We start from the raw sequence: 16,912 nt of genomic DNA on the forward strand, positions 1-16,912 counted from the left end.
TATCCCCCCTATATCCCCCTATGTAAGCCCATATCCCCCCTATATCCCCCTATATAAGCCCATATCCCCCTATATCCCCCTATATAAGCCCATATCCTTCCTATATCCCCCTATATAAGCCCATATCCCCCCTATATCCCCCTATATAAGCCCATATCCCCCCTATATCCCCCTATATAAGCCCATATCCCACCTATATCCCCCTATGTAAGCCCATATCCCCCCTATGTCCCCCCATATCACCCCATATTCCCTCTATAACCCCCCATATTACTCCTATATACTACTATGTGCCCCTATATCCCTCCTATAACCCCCTATATGACCCTATATCCCCCCTATACTGCTCTATATCCCCCCATATCCCCCCTATATCCCTTTATATCCCCCCATATCTGCCCCATACCCCCCTATATCCCCTCATACCCCCCCTATATCCCCCCTATAACCCCCTATATACCCCCATATCCCCCTATATCACCCCATATTCCCTCTATAACCCCCCATATCCCCGCATATACTTCTATGTGCCCCTATATCCCTCTTATAATCCCCTATATGACCCTATATTCCCCCTATACTGCCCTATAACCCTCCATATCCCCCTATATTGCCCCTATAGCCCCCATACAATCCCCATATCCCCCCTATATACTTATATGTGCCCCTATATCCCTCCTATAACCCCCTATATGACCCTATATCCCCCCATATCCCCTCTATATCCCTTTATACCCCCCATATCCCCCCATATCTGCCCCATATCCCTCCCATACCCCCTATATCCCCCCATATCTGCCACATATCCCCCCTATATCCCCCCATATCTGCCCCATATCCCCCTATATCCCCCCTATATCCCCCCTATATACCCCCCATATGACCCTATACCCCCTATATCCCCCCTATATCCCCTATACATCCCCTATACCCCCTATATCCCCTATATACCCCAGGTGGACCCGCCTCATAGTGGAGAAGCCCTTTGGTCGGGATGGCCCTATACCCCCCTATATCCCTCCATATCCCCCCCTATATCCCCTATATCCCCCCTATATCCCCTATATATCCCCTATATCTCCTATATATCCCCTATACATCCCCTATATCCCCCCTATATCCCCTATATCCCCCCTATATCCCCCCTATATCCCCTATATACCCCCTATATCCCCCCTATATCCCCTATATATCTCCTATATCCCCCTTATACCACCCTATACCCCCCTATATCCCCCCATACACCCCTCTATATTGCCCTATACCCCCTATATATCCCCTATATATCCCCTATATATCCCTTATATCCCCCATATCCCCCCTATACCCCCCTATATCCCCCCATATACCCCCTATATCCCCTATATCCCCTATATATCCCCTATATACCCCCTATATCCCCCTATATCCCCCCCATATCCCCCCTATATACCCCCTATATCCCCCCATATCCCCCCATATCCCCCCTATATCCCCCTATATCCCCCCATATCTGCCCCATATCCCCCCATATCCCCCCTATATCCCCCTATATCCCCCCATATCTGCCCCATATCCCCCTATATACCCCCTATATCCCCTATATCCCCCCTATATATCCCCTATATCCCCTATATACCCCAGGTGGACCCGCTTCATAGTGGAGAAGCCCTTTGATCGGGATGGCCCTATATCCCCCTATATCCCCCCATATCTGCCCCTATATCCCCTATATCCCCCCTATATCCCCTATATATCCCCTATATCTCCTATATATCCCCTATACATCCCCTATATCCCCTATATCCCCCCTATATCCCCTATATCCCCCATATATCCCCTATATCCCCCCTATATCCCCTATAAATCCCCTATATCCCCTATATATTGTCTATATACCCCCTGTATCCCCTATATACCCCCTATACCCCCTATATATCCCCTATATCCCCTATATATCCCCCTTATACCACCCTATATCCCCCCATACACCCCCCTATATTGCCCTATACCCCCTATACCCCCTATATCCCCTATATACCCCCTATACCCCCTATATATCCCCTATATCCCCTATATGTCCCCCTTATACCACCACATATCCCCCCATATCCCCCCATACACCCCCCTATATTGCCCTATACCCCCTATATCCCCCCTATATCCCCTATATATCCCCTATATACCCCCTATATCCCCTATATACCCCCTATACCCCCTATATCCCCCCTATATCCCCTATACATCCCCTATATACCCCCTATATCCCCCTATACCCCCTATATCCCCCCATATCCCCCCATATCCCCCCTATATCCCCCCATATCCCCCCATATCTGCCCCATATCCCCCTATATACCCCCTATACCCCCTATACCCCCTATATACCCCCTATATCCCCTATATACCCCCTATATCCCCTATATACCCCCTATATCCCCCCTATACCCCCTATATCCCCCCTATACCCCCTATATCCCCCCTATACCCCCTATATACCCCCTATATCCCCTATATACCCCCTATATCCCCTATATACCCCCTATATCCCCTATATACCCCCTATATCCCCCCTATACCCCCTATATATCCCCTATATCCCCCCTATATCCCCTATATCCCCCCTATATACCCCCTATATCCCCTATATCCCCCCTATATCCCCTATATCCCCCCTATAACCCCCTATATCCCCCCTATATCCCCTATATATCCCCTATACATCCCCTATATCCCCTATACCCCGCAGTTGGACCCGCCTCATAGTGGAGAAGCCGTTTGGTCGGGACTCGGCGTCGTCGCAGGAGCTGACGGAGCAACTGAGCGCGTTGTTCAGGGAGGAGCAGCTCTATAGGATGGACCATTACCTGGGCAAGGAGATGGTGCAGAGCCTTATGGTGCTCAGGTATCCCATAATAACCCTATAGGGATCCTATGGGGGTATATGGGGATATAGAGAGCCTATGGGGATATATAGCCCCATAACTGACCATTACCTGGGCAAGGAGATGGTGCAGAGCCTCATGGTGTTAAGGTATCCCATAATGACCCTATGGGCATCCCATAATGATCCTATGGGGTTATAGTGATCCTATGGGGAGATATGGCCCCATAACTGACCATTACCTGGGCAAGGAGATGGTGCAGAGCCTCATGGTATTGAGGTATAACCCTATAGGGATCCTATGGGCATCCCATAATAACCCTATGGGCATCCCATAATAACCCTATGGGCATCCCATAATGATCCTATGGGGGTATATGGGGAGATATGGCCCCATAACTGACCATTACCTGGGCAAGGAGATGGTGCAGAGCCTCATGGTGTTAAGGTATCCCATAATGACCCTATGGGCATCCCATAATGATCCTATGGGGTTATAGTGATCCTATGGGGAGATATGGCCCCATAACTGACCATTACCTGGGCAAGGAGATGGTGCAGAGCCTTATGGTGCTCAGGTATCCCATAATAACCCTATAGGGATCCTATGGGGGTATAGTGATCCTATGGGCATCCCATAATAACCCTATGGGGATATATGGGGAGATATGGCCCCATAATAACCCATAACTGACCATTACCTGGGCAAGGAGATGGTGCAGAGCCTCATGGTGTTGAGGTATCCCATAATGATCCCATAATAACCCCATAAGCTGTGGGTCCATATGTTCCCTATGGGTCACCCCATAAGCTGTGGGTCCCTATAGTGACCCCATAAGCTGTGTATCCCTATGGTGACCCCATAACTGTGTGTCCCTATGTGTGACCCCATATGGGTTATGGGTCCATATGGTCAGTTATGGGTCACCCCACAAGTTGTGGGTCCATATGTTCCCTATGGTGACCCCATATGGTTTATGGGTCCATATGTTCCCTATGTGTGACCCCATATGGGTCATGGGTCCATATGGTCAGTTATGGGTCACCCCATAAGTTGTGGGTCCATATGTTCCCTTATGGGTCACCCCATAAGCTGTGGGTCCATATGTTCCCTATGGGTCACCCCATAAGCTGTGGGTCCATATGGTCCTTATGGGTCACCCCATAACTTGTGGGTCCATATGGTCCCTTATAGGTCACCCCATAAGCTGTGGGTCAATGCTATGGGTCCATATGGTCCCTTATGGGTCAGCCCCACAAGTTGTGGGTCCATATGTTCCCTTATGGGTCACCCCATAACTTGTGGGTTCATATGGTCACTTATGGGTCACCCCATAAGCTGTGGGTCAATGCTATGGGTCCATATGGTCCCTTATGGGTCAGCCCCACAAGTTGTGGGTCCATATGTTCCCTTATGGGTCACCCCATAACTTGTGGGTTCATATGGTCCCTTATGGGTCAGCCCCACAAGTTGTGGGTCCCTATGTTCCCTATGGTGACCCCATAACTCGTGTGTCCAGGTTCGGGAACCGGATCTTCGGCCCCATTTGGAACCGTGACAACGTGGCCGTGGTGCTGCTCACCTTCAAGGAGCCATTTGGGACCGAGGGCCGGGGGGGGTACTTCGATGGCTTCGGCATTATAAGGTATGGGGTTGGGATGGGGCTATAGGGGGATCTATGGGGTTCTATGGGGTTCTATGGGGCTGGGGATGGGATGGGATGGGATGGGATGGGGTTCTATGGGGTTCTATGGGGTTGTTATGGGGTTATAGGGGGTTCTATGGGGTTGTTATGGGGTTATAGGGGGTTGGGATGGGGTTGGGATGGGGTTCTATGGGGTTGTTATGGGGTTCTATGGGGTTGTTATGGGGTTATAGGGGGTTCTATGGGATTCTATGGGGTTGGGATGGGGCTATAGGGGGATCTATGGGGTTCTATGGGGTTCTATGGGGTTGTTGTGGGGCTATAGGGGAATCTATGGGGTTCTATGGGGTTCTATGGGGTTGGGATGGGGCTATAGGGGGATCTATGGGGTTCTATGGGGTTCTATGGGGTTGGGATGGGGCTATAGGGGGATCTATGGGGTTTGTATGGGGCAGGGGTTGCTATGGGGTTCTATGGGGCTGGGGATGGTGCTCTGGGGTTTTTTGGGGTTCTATGGGGTTGGGATGGGGCTATAGGGGTTGTTATGGGGTTCGTATGGGACTCTATGGGGTTTCTATGGGACTCTATGGGGTTCTATGGGGTTTCTATGGGGTTGTTATGGGGTTATAGGGGGTACTATGGGGTTCTATGGGGTTGTTATGGGGTTCTATGGGGTTCGTATGGGACTCTATGGGGTTTCTATGGGACTCTATGGGGTTCTATGGGGTTCTATGGGGTTGTTATGGGGTTATAGGGGGTTGTTATGGGGTTCTATGGGGTTGTTATGGGGTTATAGGGGGTTATATGGGGTTCTATGGGGTTGTTATGGGGATCTATGGGGTTGTTATGGGGTTATAGGGGGTTCTATGGGGTTATAGGGGGTTGTTATGGGGTTGGGATGGGGCTATAGGGGGATCTATGGGGTTCTATGCGGTTCTATGGGGCTCTATGGGGTTCTATGGGGTTCTATGGGGTTGCTATGGGGATCTATGGGGTTCTATGGGTTTGTTATGGGGCTCTATGGGGTTCTATGGGGTTGTTATGGGGTTCTATGGAGTTCTATGGGTTGTTATGGAGTTCTATGGGGTTGTTATGGGATTCTATGGGGTTCTATGGGGTTGTTATGGGGCTCTATGGGGTTCTGTGGGGTTCTATGGTGTTGTTATGGGGTTCTATGCGGTTCTATGCGGTTCTATGGGGCTCTATGGGGTTCTTTGGGGCTGGGGATGGTGCTATGGGGTTCTATGGGGTTGTTATGGGGTTCTATGGGGATGGGGATGGTGCTATGGGGTTCTATGGGGCACTATGGGGTTCTATAGGGTTTGTATGGGGCTCTATGGGGTTCTATGGGGTCCTATGGGGCTGGGGATGGTGCTATGGGGTTCTATGGGGTTGCTATGGGGCTGGGGTTACTATGGTGCTGCTGTTGCCATGGTGCCACGGTTGCCATGGCGACAGTTGCCATGGTGACACCGTGGCCATAGTGATGCTGTCTCCATGTTACTGTTCCTATGGTGCTGCTGTTGCCATGGTGACACGGTTGCCATGTTGACCCTGTTGCCATGGTGACACGGTTGCTATGTTGATCCCGTTGCCATGGTGACGGTTGCCATGTTGATCCTGTTGCCATGGTGACACGGTTGCCATGTCGATCCCGTTGCCATGGTGACACGGTTGCCATGTCGATCCCGTTGCCATGGTGACACGGTTGCCATGTTGACCCTGTTGCCATGGTGACACGGTTGCCATGTTGATCCTGTTGCCATGGTGACACGGTTGCTATGTTGATCCTGTTGCCATGGTGACACGGTTGCCATGTTGACCCTGTTGCCATGGTGACACGGTTGCTATGTTGATCCCGTTGCCATGGTGACGGTTGCCATGTTGATCCTGTTGCCATGGTGACACGGTTGCCATGTTGATCCTGTTGCCATGGTGACACGGTTGCTATGTTGATCCTGTTGCCATGGTGACACGGTTGCCATGTTGATCCCGTTGCCATGGTGACACGGTTGCCATGTTGACCCTGTTGCCATGGTGACACGGTTGCTATGTTGATCCTGTTGCCATGGTGACACGGTTGCTATGTTGATCCCGTTGCCATGGTGACACGGTTGCTATGTTGATCCTGTTGCCATGGTGACACGGTTGCTATGTTGATCCTGTTGCCATGGTGACACGGTTGCCATGTTGACCCTGTTGCCATGGTGACACGGTTGCTATGTTGATCCCGTTGCCATGGTGACGGTTGCCATGTTGATCCTGTTGCCATGGTGACACGGTTGCCATGTTGATCCTGTTGCCATGGTGACACGGTTGCTATGTTGATCCTGTTGCCATGGTGACACGGTTGCCATGTTGATCCCGTTGCCATGGTGACACGGTTGCCATGTTGACCCTGTTGCCATGGTGACACGGTTGCTATGTTGATCCTGTTGCCATGGTGACACGGTTGCTATGTTGATCCCGTTGCCATGGTGACACGGTTGCTATGTTGATCCTGTTGCCATGGTGACACGGTTGCTATGTTGATCCTGTTGCCATGGTGACACGGTTGCCATGTTGATCCTGTTGCCATGGTGACACGGTTGCCATGTTGATCCCGTTGCCATGGTGACACGGTTGCCATGTTGATCCCGTTGCCATGGTGACACGGTTGCTATGTTGACCCTGTTGCCATGGTGACACGGTTGCTATGTCGATCCCGTTGCCATGGTGACGGTTGCCATGGTTACCGTTGCCAGGGACGTGATGCAGAACCACCTGCTGCAGCTGCTGTGTCTGGTGGCCATGGAGAAACCGGCGTCAACAAACCCCGACGACGTCAGGGATGAGAAGGTGGGAGATGGATATGGGATTATATAGGGGATATATAGGGGTATATAGGGGATATATGGGATGTAATGGGGTTATATGGGGTTATATGGGGTTATATGGGGTTATATGGGGTTATATGGGGTTATATAGGGGATATATGGGGTATAATGGGGTTATATGGGGTTATATGGGGTTATATGGGGTGTAATGGGGTTATATGGGGGTATATGGGGGGATATGGGGTTATATGGGGTTATATAGGGGATATATGGGATATAATGGGGTTATGTGGGGTTATATGGGGGGATATGGGGGTATATAGGATATAATGGGGTTATATAGGGTTATATGGGGTTATATAGGATATAATGGGGTTATATGGGGTTATATAGGGGATATATGGGATATATGGGGTTATATGGGGTTATATGGGGGGATATGGGGTTATATGGGGTTATATGGGGTTATATGGGGGGATATATGGGGTTATATGGGGTTATATGGGGTTATATAGGGTGTAATGGGGTTATATGGGGTTATATGGGGGGGGATATGGGGATATATGGGGGAATATGGGGGGATATGGGGTTATATAGGGGATATATGGGGTTATATAGGGGTATATGGGGTTATATGGGGGGATATGGGGTTATATGGGGTTATATGGGATTATATGGGGGTGATATGGGGGGTATATGGGGGGATATGGGGATATATGGGGGGATATGGGGGGATATGGGGTTATATGGGGGGGATATAGGATGTAATGGGGTTATATGGGGCTATATGGGGGTATATGGGGTTATATGGGGGTATATGGGGTTATATGGGGTTATATAGGGGATATATGGGGTTATATGGGGTTATATGGGGTTATATGGGATTATATGGGGTTATATGGGGTTAGATGGGGTTATATGGGGTTATATAGGGTTATATGGGGTTATATGGGGTTATATAGGGGATATATGGGGTTATATGGGGTTATATAGGTGATATATGGGGTTATATGGGGTTATATGGGGTTATATAGGATGTAATGGGGTTATATGGGGTTATATGGGATTGTATAGGGGATATATGGGGTTATATGGGGGGATATGGGGTTATATGGGGTTATATGGGGTTATATAGGGGATATATGGGATATAATGGGGTTATATGGGGTTATATGGGGGGATATGGGGGGATATGGGGGGGATATGGGGTTATATAGGGGATATATGGGGTTATATGGGGTTATATGGGGTTATATGGGGGGTGTTATGGGGGAATATGGGGTTATATGGGGTTATATGGGGTTATATAGGATATAATGGGGATATATGGGGTTATATGGGGTTATATGGGGTTATATGGGGTTATATGGGGGAGATATGGGGGAGATATGGGGAGATATGGGGGTATATGGGATATAATGGGGTTATATGGGGGGATATGGGGTTTATATGAGGGGATATGGGGGTTATATGGGGGGCTATGGGGTTATATGGCAGCAATATTGGCCCATGGCAGCGGCCATATTGGCCCATGGTGGCGGCCATATTGGCTCATAGTGACGGCCATATTGGACCATGGCGGTGGCCATATTGCTCACCTGGCGGCCATATTGGCCCATGGCAGCGGCCATATAGGACCATGGCGGCCATATTGCTCACCCGGCGGCCATATTGCTCACCCAGGGGCCATATTGGCCCATGGCGGCGGCCATATTGCTCACCCGGCGGCCATATTGCTCACCCGGCAGCCATATTGCTCACCCGGCGGCCATATTGACCCATGGCAGTGGCCATATTGCTCACCTGGCGGCCATATTGGACCATGGTGGCGGCCATATTGCTCACCCAGCGGCCGTATTAGACCATGGCGGCCATATTGCTCACCTGGCGGCCGTATTGGCCCATGGTGGCGGCCATATTAGACCATGGCAGCCATATTGCTCACCTGGTGGCCATATTGGCCCATGGCAGTGGCCATATTGGCTCATGGCGGCCATATTGCTCACCTGGCGGCCATATTGGCCCATGGTGGCGGCCCTATTGCTCACCCGGCGGCCACATTAGACCATGGCGGCCATATTGCTCACCTGGCGGCCATATTGGCCCATGGTGGCGGCCATATTGGACCATGGCGGCCATATTGGCCCATGGCGGCGGCCATATTGCTCACCCAGCGGCCATATTGGCTCATGGCGGCGGCCATATTGCTCACCTGGTGGCCATATTGGCTCATGGCGGCCATATTGCTCACCCGGCAGCCATATTGGCCCATGGTGGTGGCCATATTGCTCACCCGGCAGCCATATTGGCTCATGGCGGCCATATTGCTCACCCGGCAGCCATATTGGCCCATGGTGGCGGCCATATTGCTCACCCGGCGGCCATATTAGACAATAGCGGCCATATTGCTCACCCGGCGGCCATATTGCTCACCTGGCGGCCATATTGGCCCATGGCGGTGGCCATATTGGCTCATGGTGGCCATATTGCTCACCCGGCAGCCATATTGGCTCATGGCGGCCATATTGCTCACCCGGCAGCCATATTGGCCCATGGTGGCGGCCATATTGGCTCATGGTGGCCATATTGCTCACCCGGCGGCCATATTAGACCATGGCGGCCATATTGCTCACCTGGCAGCCATATTGGCCCATGGCGGCGGCCATATTGCTCACCCGGCGGCCATATTGCTCACCCGGCGGCCATATTGCCCCCCACCCCATTGTTTCTATAGGTGAAGGTGCTGAAGTGCATCAGCCCGGTGTCGCTGCAGGACGTTGTGCTGGGTCAGTACGTGGGGAACCCGAACGGCCCCAAAGAGGCGACTAAAGGCTACAGGGATGATCCCACGGTACCAGCAGGATCCACAACACCAACGTTCGCCACCGCCGTGCTCAGGGTGGCCAATGAGAGATGGGATGGTGAGAGACAGGGGGTAATGGGGGGCGTAATGGGGGGCTATGGGGGTATAATGGGGGGCTATGGGGGATAATGGGGGGCTATAGCGGATAATGGGGGGATATGGGGGTATAATGGGGGGCTATGGGGGGTAATGGGGTATAATGGGGGCTATGGGGGGTAATGGGGGTATAATGGGGGGCTATGGGGTAATGGGGGATATGGGGGGAATGGGGGGCTATGGGGGATAATGGGGGGATATGGGGGTATAATGGGGGGCTGTGGGGGGTAATGGGGTATAATGGGGGCTATGGGGGGTAATGGGGGTATAATGGGGGGCTATGGGGTAATGGGGGTAATGGGGGATATGGGGGGAATGGGGGTATAATGGGGGGCTATGGAGGGTAATGGTGGTAATGGGGGGTAATGGGGGGTAATGGGGTCCTATGGGGGGTAATGGGGGGCTATGGGGGTATAATGGGGGGCTATGGGGGGTAATGGGGTCCTATGGGGGTTAATAGGGGTAATGGGGGTAATGGGGGGCTATGGGGGGTAATGGGGTCCTATGGGGGTTAATAGGGGGTAATAGGGGGCTATGGGGTTTAATGGGGGGGAATGGGGGGTAATGGGATGCAATGAGCCATCAGAGCCAGCAGGGGGCAGCACTGAGCTATGGGGGTTAATGGGGGGTAATGGGGGTTAATGGGGGTAATGGGGGGTAATAGGGATCAATGGAAGTCAATGGGGGGTAATGGGGGTAATGGGGGGTATATGGGGGGCAATGGGGGGTAATGAAGATGATATGGGGGGTATATGGGGGGGATATTGGGGGCAATGGGGGGTAATGGAGGTTTAATGGGGAGATATGGGTGGTATATGGGGGGTAATGGGGGAAAATGGGGGGTAATGGGGGATATGGGGTTTAATGGGGGGCCATAGGGGGTAATGGGGGGGATATGGGTGGTAATGGGGGGCTATGGGGGGTATATAGGGGGCTATGGGGGGGCTATGGGGGGTAATGGGGGGTAATGGGATTAAATGGGGGGATATGGGAATGATATGGGGAGGCTATGTGGGGTAATCGGGGGGCAATGGGGGGTAATGGGGGATAATGGGGGGTATATGGGGGTTATGGGGGCTTCTTCTCCTCCCTCTCACTTCCTGTATTAAGCCCCGCCCCCTCACTTCCTGTTTCCCCCCTTCCCACTTCCTGTATTGATCCCACCCCCGTCACTTCCTGTATTGGCCCCGCCCCCTCACTTCCTGTTTCTCTTCCTCTTTCCCCTCACTTCCTGTATTAGCCCCGCCCCCTCACTTCCTGTTTTGGTTCCGCCCCCTCACTTCCTGTATTAGCCCCTCACTTCCTGTGTTAACCCCGCCTCCTCACTTCCTGTCTTGGCCCCGCCCCCTCACTTCCTGTTTCCCCTTTTCTCCCCCCCACTTCCTGTCTTGGCCCCACCCCCTCACTTCCTGTTTCCCCCCTTTTCCCCTTCACTTCCTGTCTTGGCCCCGCCCCCTCACTTCCTGTTTCCCCTTTTCTCCCCTTCACTTCCTGTTTTGGCCCCGCCCCCTCACTTCCTGTTTCCCCTTTTCTCCCCTTCACTTCCTGTCTTGGCCCCGCCCCCTCACTTCCTGTTTCCTCCCTTTTCCCCTTCACTTCCTGTATTGACCACGCCCCCTCACTTCCTGTATTAGCCCCGCCCCCTCACTTCCTGTATTGATCCCTCCTCCTCACTTCCTGTCCCCCTCCCCCACTTCCTGTTTTGGCCCTGCCCCCTCACTTCCTGTTTCCCCTTTTCTCCCCCTCACTTCCTGTATTGGCCACGCCCCCTCACTTCCTGTATTAGCCCCGCCCCCTCACTTCCTGTCTTGGCCCCGCCCCCTCACTTCCTGTTTCCCCTTTTCTCCCCTTCACTTCCTGTCTTGGCCCCGCCCCCTCACTTCCTGTTTCCATTTTCCTCCCCCTCACTTCCTGTCTTGGCCCCACCCCCTCACTTCCTGTTTCCCCTTTCCTCCCCCCCACTTCCTGTCTTGGCCCCACCCCCTCACTTCCTGTTTCCCCTTTCCTCCCCTTCACTTCCTGTCTTGGCCCCGCCCCCTCACTTCCTGTTTCCTCCCTTTTCCCCTTCACTTCCTGTATTGACCACGCCCCCTCACTTCCTGTATTAGCCCCGCCCCCTCACTTCCTGTTTTGGTTCCGCCCCCTCACTTCCTGTATTAGCCCCTCACTTCCTGTATTAACCCCGCCTCCTCACTTCCTGTCTTGGCCCCGCCCCCTCACTTCCTGTTTCCCCCCTTTTCTCCCCTTCACTTCCTGTCTTGGCCCCGCCCCCTCACTTCCTGTTTCCCCCCTTTTCTCCCCTTCACTTCCTGTCTTGGCCCCGCCCCCTCACTTCCTGTTTCCCCCCTTTTCCCCTTCACTTCCTGTCTTGGCCCCGCCCCCTCACTTCCTGTTTCCCCTTTCCTCCCCCCCACTTCCTGTCTTGGCCACGCCCCCTCACTTCCTGTTTCCCCCCTTTTCCCCTTCACTTCCTCTCTTGGCCCCGCCCCCTCACTTCCTGTTCCCCCCACTTCCTGTATAGGCCCCGCCCCCTCACTTCCTGTTTCCCCTTTCCTCCCCCCCACTTCCTGTCTTGGCCCCGCCCCCTCACTTCCTGTTTCCCCTTTCCTCCCCTTCTCTTCCTCTATTGACCCCTCCCTTTACTTCCTGTTTCCTCTTTCCTTTTCCCCCTCACTTCCTGTATTGACCACGCCCCCTCACTTCCTGTATTAGCCCCGCCCCCTCACTTCCTGTATTGATCCCACCCCCTCACTTCCTGTTTCCCCCTTCTCACTTCCTGTATTGATCCCACCCCCCTCACTTCCTTTATTGGCCACGCCCCCTCACTTCCTGTTTCCCCCCACTTCCTGTATAGGCCCCGCCCCCTCACTTCCTGTTTCCCCTTTCCTCCCCCCCACTTCCTGTCTTGGCCCCGCCCCCTCACTTCCTGTTTCCCCTTTCCTCCCCTTCTCTTCCTCTATTGACCCCTCCCTTTACTTCCTGTTTCCTCTTTCCTTTTCCCCCTCACTTCCTGTATTGACCACGCCCCCTCACTTCCTGTATTAGCCCCGCCCCCTCACTTCCTGTATTGATCCCACCCCCTCACTTCCTGTTTCCCCCTTCTCACTTCCTGTATTGATCCCACCCCCCTCACTTCCTTTATTGGCCACGCCCCCTCACTTCCTGTTTCCCCCCACTTCCTGTATAGGCCCTGCCCCCTCACTTCCTGTTTCCCCTTTTCTCCCCTTCACTTCCTGTTTTGGCCCTGCCCCCTCACTTCCGGTTTCACTTTCACTTTCTGTATCTCTCTATACCCAGGTGTCCCGTTTGTGCTGCGCTGTGGGAAGGCTTTGAACGAGCGCAAGGCCGAAGTTCGGCTCCAATTCCGGGAGGTTCCTGGCGACATTTTCGGGTTGTGTAAAAGGAACGAGCTGGTGGTTCGGGTTCAACCCGACGCGGCCGTTTACGCCAAATTAATGACCAAAAAACCCGGAATGAGCCTCAAACCGGAGGAATCGGAGCTCGATCTGACCTACGGGAGCCGGTATAAGGTAAAAACATGGCCGACAGGAAGAGGAAGTGGGGGGGGACCGGAAGTGGGGGGTGTAAGGTAAAACATGGCTGACAGGAAGAGGAAGTGGGAGGGACAGGAAGTGGGGGGGGGGGGGGGGGGGGGGACCGGAAGTGGGGTTATAAGGTAAAATATGGCCGACAGGAAGCGGAAGTGGGAGGGACCGGAAGTGGGGAGGAAACCGGAAGTGGGAGGGGGGACCGGAAGTGAGGAGGGGGCAGATGGATCTGACCTACGGCAGCCAGTATAAGGTAAAAACATGGCCGACAGGAAGAGGAAGTGAGGGGGACCGGAAGTGGGGGGGACCGGAAGTGGGAGAACCGGAAGTGGGAGGGGGGACCGGAAGTGGGGAGGGGGCAGATGGATCTGACCTACGGCAGCCAGTATAAGGTAAAACATGGCCGACAGGAAGTGGATGTGGGAGGGTCCGGAAGTGGGGGTGAAACCGGAAGTGGGGGTATAAGGTAAAACATGGCCGACAGGAAGTGGATGTGGGAGGGACCGGAAGTGGGGGGGTATAAGTTTAAACATGGCCGACAGGAAGAGGAAGTGGGGTGGACCGGAAGTGGGAAAACCGGAAGTGGAAGTGGTGGTGGGGGGACCGGATGTGGGGGGGAGGGGGCAGATGGATCTGATCTATGGGAGCCACTGTAAGGTAAAACATGGCCGACCGGAAGCGGAAGTGGGAGTGACAGGAAGTGGGAGAACCGGAAGTGGAAGGGGGGACCGGAAGTGGGGGGGAGGGGACAGATGAATCTGACTTACGGAAACCGGTATATGGTAAAATATGGCCGACCGGAAGCGGAAGTGGGGGGGACCGGAAGTGTGAGAACCGGAAATGGGTAGCGGGGGGGGGGGGGGGGGCGAGATAGATCTGACCTATGGGAGCCGGTATATGTTAAAACATGGCCGACCGGAAGCGGAAGTGGAAGTGGGGGGTGGGGGGGTGGAGCGCCAGGGGCTCATTGAAGAAGATATGAGGTAAAAAAAAACATGGCGGACCGGAAACGGAGCTTACGAAACCGAAAGTGAATGAAAACCGGAAGTGGGGGGTATAAAAACCGGAAGTCAGTCTAACCGGAAGTCAGTCTAACCGGAAGAGGCGGGGCGCGGGGGAAATGAAAACGGAAGTCAGAAGGGAATCTAAGGGGGAACCGGAAGAACACGGGGGGGGGGGGGCTTTAATTAATTACCCCCCCGTTTTAATTAATTACCCCCATTAATTAATTACCCCCCCATTAATTAATTACCCCCCAGGGTGTGAAGCTCCCTGACGCGTATGAGCGGCTCCTATTGGACGTGCTGTGCGGGAACCAGATGCACTTTGTGCGCAGGTGGGTTATGGGCTGTCTATGGGGTTCTATGGGGTTTCTATGGGTCTCTATGGGGTCTATGGGGTTTCTATGGGGTCTCTATGGGGTCTATGGGGTCTCTATGGGGTCTATGGGGTTTCTATGGGTCTCTATGGGGTCTCTATGGGGTCATAATGGGGTATATGGGGTCTATGGGGTCTATGGGGTCATAATGGGGTATATGGGGTCCCTATGGGGTCTATGGGGTCATAATGGAGTCTATGGGGTCCCTATGGGGTCTATGGGGTCCTATGGGTCTCTATGGGGTCTATAGGGTCATAATGGAGTCTTTGTGGGGTCTATGGGGTCATTGGGGTCTATAGGGTCTCATTGGGGGTTATGGGGTCTCTATGGGGTCCCTATGGGGTCTGTAGGGTTCCTATGGGGTCTATGAGATCTCTATGGGGTCCCTATGGGGTCCTATGGGGTCTGTGGAGTCTATGGGGTTTCTATGGGGTCTATGGGGGTCTATGGGGTTTCTATGGGTCCTTATGGGATCTATAGGGTCTCTATGGGGTCTATGGGGTCTATAGGGTCTCTATGGGGTCTATGGGGTTTATGGGGTTTCTATGGGTCCTTATCGGATCTATAGGGTCTCTATGGGGTCTATAGGGTCTCTATGGGGTCCAATGGGGTCTATGGGGTTTCTATGGGTCTCTATGGGGTCCTATGGGGTCTATGGGGTTTCTATGGGTCCTTATGGGATCTATAGGGTCTCTATGGTGTCTATGGGGTTCCTATGGGGTATATAGGGACATAATGGGGTCTATGGGGTCCCTATGGGTCTCTATGGGGTCTATGGGGGTATATGGGGTCTATAGGGTCATAATGGGGTCTATGGGGTCCCTATGGGGTCTATGGGGTTCCTATGGGTCTCTATGGGGTCCTATGGGGTCTATGGGGTTTCTATGGGTCCTTATGGGATCTATAGGGTCTCTATGGGGTATATGGGGTCTCTATGGGGTTTCTATGGGTCTCTATGGGGTCCTATGGGGTCTATGGGGTTCCTATGGGTCCTTATGGGATCTATAGGGTCTCTATGGGGTCTATGGGGTCTCTATGGGGTCCTATGGGGTCTATGGGGTTCCTATGGGTCTCTATGGGGTCCTATGGGGTCTATGGGGTTTCTATGGGTCTCTATGGGGTCCTATGGGGTCTATGGGGTTTCTATGGGTCCTTATGGGATCTATAGGGTCTCTATGGGGTCATAATGGAGTCTATGGGGTCTCTATAGAATCTATGGGGTCTGTGGGGTCTCTATGGGGTTCCTCTGGGGTCTATGGGGTCATAATGGGGTATATGGGGTCTCTATGGGGTCTATGGGGTTCCTATGTGTCTCTGGGGTCTCTATGGGGTCTATGGGGTCTCTATGGGGTTCTATGGGGTCCCTATGGGTCCCTATGGGCTCTATGGGTCCCTATGGGTCCCTATGGGTCCTTATGGGCTCTATGGGTCCCTATGGGCTCTATGGGTCCCTATGGGTCCTTATGGGGTCTGTGGGTCCCTGTGGGGTCTCTATGGGTCCCTGTGGGGTCCCTATGGGTCCTTATGGGGTCTGTGGGTCCCTATGGGGTCCCTATGGGTCCTTATGGGCTCTATGGGTCCCTATGGGTCCTTATGGGCTCTATGGGTCCCTATGGGGTCTGTGGGGTCTCTATGGGGTCCCTATGGATCCCTATGGGTCCTTATGGGGTCTGTGGGTCCCTATGGGGTCCCTATGGGTCCC

General features: G+C 53.2%; 1 protein-coding gene across 3 annotated transcripts in view; it reads left to right on the forward strand.

The window, feature by feature from the left end:
• Positions 1 to 16,912, forward strand: part of G6PD (glucose-6-phosphate dehydrogenase) — a 41,147-nt gene that overhangs the window by 18,656 nt on the left and 5,579 nt on the right. For 2 of the 3 annotated variants that reach the window (XM_085534839.1, XM_085534838.1), the window contains exons 6-10: positions 2,729 to 2,884; positions 4,384 to 4,509; positions 7,254 to 7,347; positions 10,060 to 10,246; positions 13,582 to 13,814. In XM_085534839.1, coding sequence (XP_085390965.1) covers positions 2,729 to 2,884; positions 4,384 to 4,509; positions 7,254 to 7,347; positions 10,060 to 10,246; positions 13,582 to 13,814 — 796 coding nt within the window. Of the gene's footprint in view, positions 1 to 956; positions 1,965 to 2,728; positions 2,885 to 4,383; positions 4,510 to 7,253; positions 7,348 to 10,059; positions 10,247 to 13,581; positions 13,815 to 16,912 lie in introns of those variants that run through there. The other variant, XM_085534840.1, reaches the window with a different exon arrangement.

Source organism: Coturnix japonica, unplaced genomic scaffold (assembly GCF_054131305.1).
Source record: "Coturnix japonica strain WE unplaced genomic scaffold, WE-NBRP24 Scf102, whole genome shotgun sequence".
NCBI classification, from domain to species: Eukaryota; Metazoa; Chordata; class Aves; order Galliformes; family Phasianidae; genus Coturnix; species Coturnix japonica.